Below are 7,436 nucleotides of genomic sequence, written 5' to 3' on the forward strand. Positions count from 1 at the left end.
CAGACCAATTACATGTGTGAAGAATGAGTCAATACTATTTGACTCCTTCATGCAAAGATTCTCAAAATCTCCCCTCAGCAACTGTAGTTTTGTTGTCTTCACTTTCTCCATGTCTTGATAGGTTGTCTTGAGAGTTTGCCATGCTTCTTTGGATGTCTTGGCTGCTGCTATCCTTGGAAACACACTCCCATGCACTGCTTGATACAAAAATACAAGGGCTTTTGAGTCCTTCTTCTTATAGCTCTTCAACAAATGTTTCTCTACCTGAGTTAATCTATTAAACTCTTCTTCATCTGCTGGTTCTTCAAATCCATCCTCAACAAATTCCCATAAGTCTTGTGAGACAAGCAAAGACTTCATGGTTATTGCCCAATAGTCATAGTTTTTCCCATTAAATTGTGAGAGATGAGTATTAAAAATACCCATGCCAGTGCTGGCTCCAGCCATTCTTGCACTCTTCAAAATACTTGACTGTGTATTAAAATAACTGACTGTCTTCAACAGCAACACAGAAAACTAGCTTGAGAAATACCTTGGATTTTTTACTGAGTCTTCACTCTGCTGGAGAAGCTGCTGCAGCAAGAAATCCTTCCTTCAGCTTCTTTGACACCTTCAAAGAGCCTGGACAAGCTCCGATACCACTGTTGGGAATTTTCTGCTAAATTCCAAAACAAAAAAACAGAGAGAAATGCTCTGTTTTTACACAGCGGAAAACTAAAAATCGTTTGTAGAATACGGTGTTTCAGCAACGCAGTTTCGTCAATTGCTGAATGCAGTGTTTCAGCAATGGTGTTTCAACAACACTCTGTTTTGACGTAGCGTAACAAAGAAATATTTTCTGAAAATAGAGTTTCAACAACGCACAGCAAAAGGGACTTTGTATTCATTAACAATACTTCCTCTAACAAAGGGATTACTAAAAGGCTGCTTCAGTGGTAGTTCAAAAACTTCACTCTGTAAAAAAAGAATTACGTTATTGTGTTTGCACTATTGTACATTACAGAAAGCAAAATACTCTGTCTCCTCTGAAAATCAACACACTGTTTTTCATTGCTGTGTGTAAATTTTCATTCTTTCATATGCGCTGCTGCGTATTACAAAAAAAAAATTCATTCTTTCATACGCGCTATTGTGTATTACAAAAAGAAAAAATATCTCTGCATTGTTGTGCATTACAAAAAGAACTCTATCTCTGGTCAGCTCATATTACCCAAAAAAAAATTACATTTCATATACAGCAACCAAAAAAAATTGTGTGTACTCTAAAGAAAAAACTACTTGAAATTTTTAAAACAAGACTACTTGAAATTTTTAAAACAAGACTAGAAATTAAAAACAAGGTATGAAGGGGCTGACGAATAAGTTTAATTCTTGAAATATCTGGATGTTGCGGTACATTCTCCATGTCCGCAGTAAAACCTGTGTTTACTATTTTTATCAACTGTAATAAATTACCATCATTCTGTGAATGACCACCATTCCGGTGCTGCAATTGTTTAATAGCGGATACATCATTGCAGGGGTATGGCAAAGAACTGACCTCCAGTTGAAAATAATATTTCAACATCTTTCGGGTCATAAAATAGGCTCACATGACCCCATGGCCTGAAAATATGGCCCGACAAGGTATAGAGCCATAAAGCTTATTTACCAGGCTATGGAGCCCGCAAATATGGGCCGACAAGGTATAGAAGGATAATGTACTAAATAACTATACGAGATTAAAGAAAACGAACGAATTGCAAGCTAAACTGCCTACCACTATCTGAAAAGTGCAATGTTTCCCAACTTTCAAATCCCTGCCCAATTTCTGTTTGACGCGCTTCATTCCTAGGTCTCCTGTAAAGCTATAGATGACCTGAAATAAAACTTTGATTTTCTGTATTCATCTATCGGGTCTATCCCTTGCTACATCGATCACTCGGGCTCGCAAGTCGTAGGCATTCCTCGGAAGGGATGCAGAAGAAGGAAAATTATGATTATGAATTCCAGCATAGGTTGTGAGAACGTATTCAGGATCATCCGGACAGGGCTCAACCTGCTTCTTCACCAGGCATCCCTTTCTTCGACATTTGAAATAATATCTGCTGATTTATTCAACAATAGTAGCGATTAGAAACATATTTTGGAAGTAGTATGCACGATTAAAAGCTGCATACTGTCAATATATAAGCAACCCCAGTGCTGCTCCAAGAAGTAATGAGTAGAGCAATTGAGAGAAAATACCTGGGATGAATTCTTTCCCTATGCGCTTCTGACCATATTTATTCCATTCGTATCCGTCATCAATAATATTCTCAGCGCTCTCTGTTCTCACACACATAACTTTTTCTTCTTTGCGAAGATCCTGACCATCTCTAAAATTAGTCGATGCATCAGCACCATCCATCAATCGTATATGCACACCACAGAAACCAGTAGACCGTGTTTTCTTAACCTAGGCAATATTGATAACGTTAAATAGCAAGATTCCCAGCAAATTGGAAAATATTTTATTGAATTCCAGGCTTGCGAAAATGCGTTGGAAGAATAATCCACTACCGCACGCTATTACTTGGATAGGTTTTTTCTTTGACGTTATGCTCTAGAATTTTAAACACATGACGAAGAAGCCCAGCACAGAGATCTGTCATAATTCTTGGCTTGCTGAACTAATGCCTGACCTCATGTCGATTGTAGATTCCGGAATATTCCCGGAATCTGCAGGGCTTTATTCCTTTTGCAGTATATGATAATCTTGGATCAGAACCCTAGTCAGACTAGGTCGTTTGGTCATATTAAAAGAAAAACCTAACCCTAAACACAGCTAGCCATTTTTTACCGGATTGTATAAACCCAGAATGTCGCGCCATGATTCTTTAACAACGTCAAATTTCTCACCATTGGAGAATAAGAAGCTGATCTCCACATGCGCTGTATTTTATACAGTGTCTCCATTAGCCTCCTGCTTTTTCCTGTTTATGACGCCCTGTCTCTGACATCCATACCTGACCTTGTTTAAAAAAAACGTGAGTCAATACAATATTCTAGGCAAGTGCATGCATGCCATGACAGACACGTATGCGACGTGAAAAAAGGATCTGTTTAATACCTTTAATCCTTTGGCGTATGTTCAGACGGAAGCAGACAACGCCATATTCAATGTTTTCAAATTATTCACGACACCTACATGATTTGGATAAATATGGTAAGGAATATTAATATTTTTCGAAAAGTCTTCTTATATTAATAGCTTAAAACAGAATTGGAAGTGTTTTTTAAGCGATCAGTGTCACCTAAAGAGTCTTCAATGTCTTCGCGTGCATTTTAAGCGGTAAGAATGTGATAATCATATATCACATCATTAAATTAAATTTATTTTTTAAATATAATTTAATTTCTAAATATTATAAAAACTTTAATGGTAATAAATATATTTAAAAATATAAATTAAATATAAATTTTAATTATTAAAAAAATTGAATATTAGTATAATATATAAATTTAATAAAAATTTTAATTATTAAAATAATTTATAAATATTATGATTCCAGATACAATTATAAAACATACAAATACCAAAAACATATTTTTAAATACTTACTAAGAAACAACATATTTTTAATTACGTATAATTACATATAAATATATGCAAGTTGAAACATTAAATAAAACTACACACAACTCTACTTCTTCTAACCATACATCCAGCTGCACAAGCATATAGCTTAAAAGATTAAATAAAATAACCCAAAATTCTACTTAACCATCATAATTTATAATTATAAAACATAAACTATACAAATTCCAAATTCCAATTAATTAAAATTATATTCTCAAATGTCAATTAACAATGAATATAACAATAAGAGCATTAAAACATTCAAAAATCAAATCGCACATAAACTATACACCAATACCTTATCATAAAATAAAAACATCTAATTATACCACACTACCCTACTTATCTGCCCTAATTTATAATCATAAAATATAAATCATAGAAATTCCAACTAATTAAAAACGTATTCCCGAATGCCAACAAATAAAAAAACATGCCCCCAACCATAAATATAGACCTAAAATTAAAAATATGGAATAACACCACACTACCCTACCTGGGATGGGTTAAACATGGTTTCGAGTAAAGCTAAAGACATTGATAACAACACCCAACCCTACTACTTTGAATGGGTTTAAATTGATAACAACGCCCAATCCTCCTCTTAATGGGTTTAAAGTGGTTTTGAGCTAGGCTCTTAATTATAGGATATCATTTAATAATATAAAAGATTTTACAATATTTATAATTTTGGAATAAAATATATAAGTATTTTAAAAATAAAAAAGCGTAATTATTATAATATTTAAAAGTGATTTTATAATAACCTATTTTCAAATTATATATATATATATATTTAACCAAAGTATTCAATGATCGGAAAGATAAATCTTTTTATTTTTTTAATTAATCTTTGTCAAAATCTAAAAAAAAATGAAAATATATCTGAAACCATATTTTATTAATATAATAATGCTAGGTAAATTTATATTTTATTAATATAATAATATTAAGTAAATCTTTACTTTTATATTAATTAGGTGGAGTGTAAGGAAATTTTTATATAAATTAATTTTCATAAAAATTAAAAACTTTCATAAAAATTAAAAACTTTATAATCTAATAAATTTATTTTTTTATTTAAATATTTATAATAATATTAAAATTTTAAATAAAGAGAGATACGGTAAGGTCAAAAACATTGCACCCTAACAAACTTATACTTTATTTATATTTTCATAGCAATATCCAAGCTTTTAAAGATTGATCCCTAAAGTGAAAGCATCGCCTTTTATTTCATTTCAAAGGTGTATAATAATGATGGATAAGGTAATATTTTTAATTTAATTTTTTATTTATTAATATTCGCTTTAAGTAATATTTGTAATTTAAAAGGATTTTTAAATTTTGAGATTTAAAAAATATAATGTTAATGTGATTAATTAGAAAAAATAATTTATAAAATTTAATTATATTATATTTAAGTTAAAATATTAACTATAGTTTATTGATTGAAAGTCAATAAAAAAATATTAAAATTTAACTCATTTTTAAAAACTGATATACTTAAATTCAAAATAAATATAATAATTTTAAATTTTAAAATTTAATTAAATTATTATGATATTTGTTTTACTCTATCAAAATTGATATTATATTAAAACAAAATTAAACTTTGACATAATAATAAAAATATTAAAATAATAGTATCTTCATATTGATTATTTGTGGAGTATTTTCCTCTTCATAAATTTAAATTTAAAATATTTTTACTATTTAATTTTAATAATAAAAAATTAATTATTATATAAAACCAATAAACAAAATTTATTTTTTAAATATTTTATTATTAAAACTATTTTAATTTTATACTTATTTTATTTTATTTTATTTTTTAAATCAATTATTTAAAATATAATATAATAGTTTTACAAAAAAATATAATATTAAATTTCCTTATATTTTTATAATAAAATAAATATTATTTTTAATTATAAATAAATTTAAGTAAGCATTATGAAAAAAAAGTTTATGAAATCTCTTATCTAATATTATTCATCATCAAAGATATATCTCATGTCTCTATTTTCTCACCTTTTCATTCACCGTAACAACTATTTTATATTTAAATTTTATTAAAAGTCACTTTAAACTCCTTTATGTTTAAACTAATTAAAAATCACTCTATATTTTTAACTACTAAACATTGTCCAACAAAAATCTTTTCCATTCTAGTGGTCTATGATTTCAAAGTTATTAAAAAATTTCTTTTCAATAGAATATTGTCCATCAAAACTCTTTACCATTCCAGTGATCATAATTTCAAAATTATTAAAAAATTTCCTTTCAAAACTCTTTTCCATTCCAGTGATCATGACTTGAAAGTTATTAAAAAATTTCATGTCCCTAAAACATTGTCCATCAAAACTCTTTACCATTCAGTGATCATGATTTCAAAATTATTAAGAAATTTCCTTGTTTAAAATTATTAAGAAAATTCATTTCAATAGAGATTTGTGTTACTTTTGGCTCTCTTGTGTTTGCTAAAAAAAATTTAGAGTGATTCTTCACTCTTATATGTATAAATTTGTATCATTTAATTTTAAAATATAAAAATAAAATTTCATGAGGTGAAATAAAAGTTATAAATTTATGGAATTTTGTATTTTAAGATTTGTTTTAATATTATTAAATTGGATTGAGTGTTAATTTAAAATTATTTTTCTCAATTACGCTTACTCAACATTTTTTTTAATTATTATCAGAACATGTATTGTTGGAAAATGTTAGTATGGATATTGTATCAAATTTTTACTAATCTTATTATGTTTTTATTTAAATGGAATTTTTTTAAACAAGTGAATGAATAATATTATAATTTAGTTAAAGGGTGGCTAGCTACAAAATAATATAAAACATAGATATGTTTATAGTTTGGTAGAAAATGGTTTAGTTATCATAAGTTTTAGATAATACTTAATTAAATAAGATAAGTGTTATTTTTCAAATCAAGAACTTGTTATTTTTATGGATTTATTTGAATGAAACTCATGAATGTGTAATGGGTTCTTGCTCCTAGCTGAATTGAAATTTAATCTTATTTGTAAATGGTTGCATGTTACATCTTGAATGGAAATGAGTGTAACATTGAGAAGTGAAATTTGATTTTATTTGTAAATGGTTGCATGTTGTATTTTGAATGGAAATGAGTGTAATATTTGACAATCTCCTCTCGAATCAAATAATACTTGTAATATCATAGCTATAATAAAACCTTTTGAAAGATAGTTTTATCATTTTGTGGGCCAATGAAGTCTATCTCTCAACTTCTTTGACAACCATGATGGTTGGTTGGTAATAGAAGATTCCAATGGGTCTCAAATTATGAATGTTGATATTTACACTATCTAGTCAAAGTACCCTAGGATAAAATGGACAAAGGTAAGTCATTTAATTGACATTATGCACCTAATTAAAATAAAAGAAATTATTGCTTCATGATGATTGTAAATGAGAATATTCTTGATAGAATATTACAAATAAATTGATGGATTAAACCACTTATGAACTTGTGGAATTGACTTAAAGATATTCGAGAGGAATGTCTCATACTTCTCCCTAATAAATTTCATGCATTGCTCACTTATTAGAACATCAATGTTGTTAAAATTAAATGAATCCTATATTGAAATGGGGAGTAAAAGACCTAATGAGCTTGTTCTGTATTTTTCTTTTTCAATTGTTAAAAAAAATGCCTTCAAGAAATGGGCTTTAGTTTTATTACATTTATTTGCATTGTAAAAGAATTTTAAGACTTAAAATTATCAAATTCAATGAAGTGATAAGTTCTAACTAATTGAATCTCGATTAGTATTAGTACATAATTCAATTGGAT

General features: G+C 28.1%; 1 protein-coding gene across 1 annotated transcript; it reads right to left on the bottom strand.

Moving 5' to 3' along the window:
• Positions 1–1,885: 1,885 nt before the first annotated feature.
• LOC149254184 (putative WRKY transcription factor 45) lies at positions 1,886–3,136 on the bottom strand. Its single transcript, XM_089454714.1, has 4 exons — positions 3,129–3,136; positions 2,927–2,987; positions 2,178–2,437; positions 1,886–2,084 (listed from the first exon to the last, which is right to left on the bottom strand). Exons 1-4 carry the CDS (start codon positions 3,134–3,136, stop codon positions 1,886–1,888), a joined length of 528 nt encoding a protein of 175 aa, XP_089310840.1.
• Between the last annotated feature and the right edge of the window lie 4,300 nt (positions 3,137–7,436).

This window comes from Pinus tabuliformis, chromosome 7 (assembly GCF_031772625.1).
Source record: "Pinus tabuliformis cultivar Carrire ecotype Pingquan chromosome 7, CPIR1, whole genome shotgun sequence".
Lineage (NCBI taxonomy): Eukaryota > Viridiplantae > Streptophyta > Pinopsida > Pinales > Pinaceae > Pinus > Pinus tabuliformis.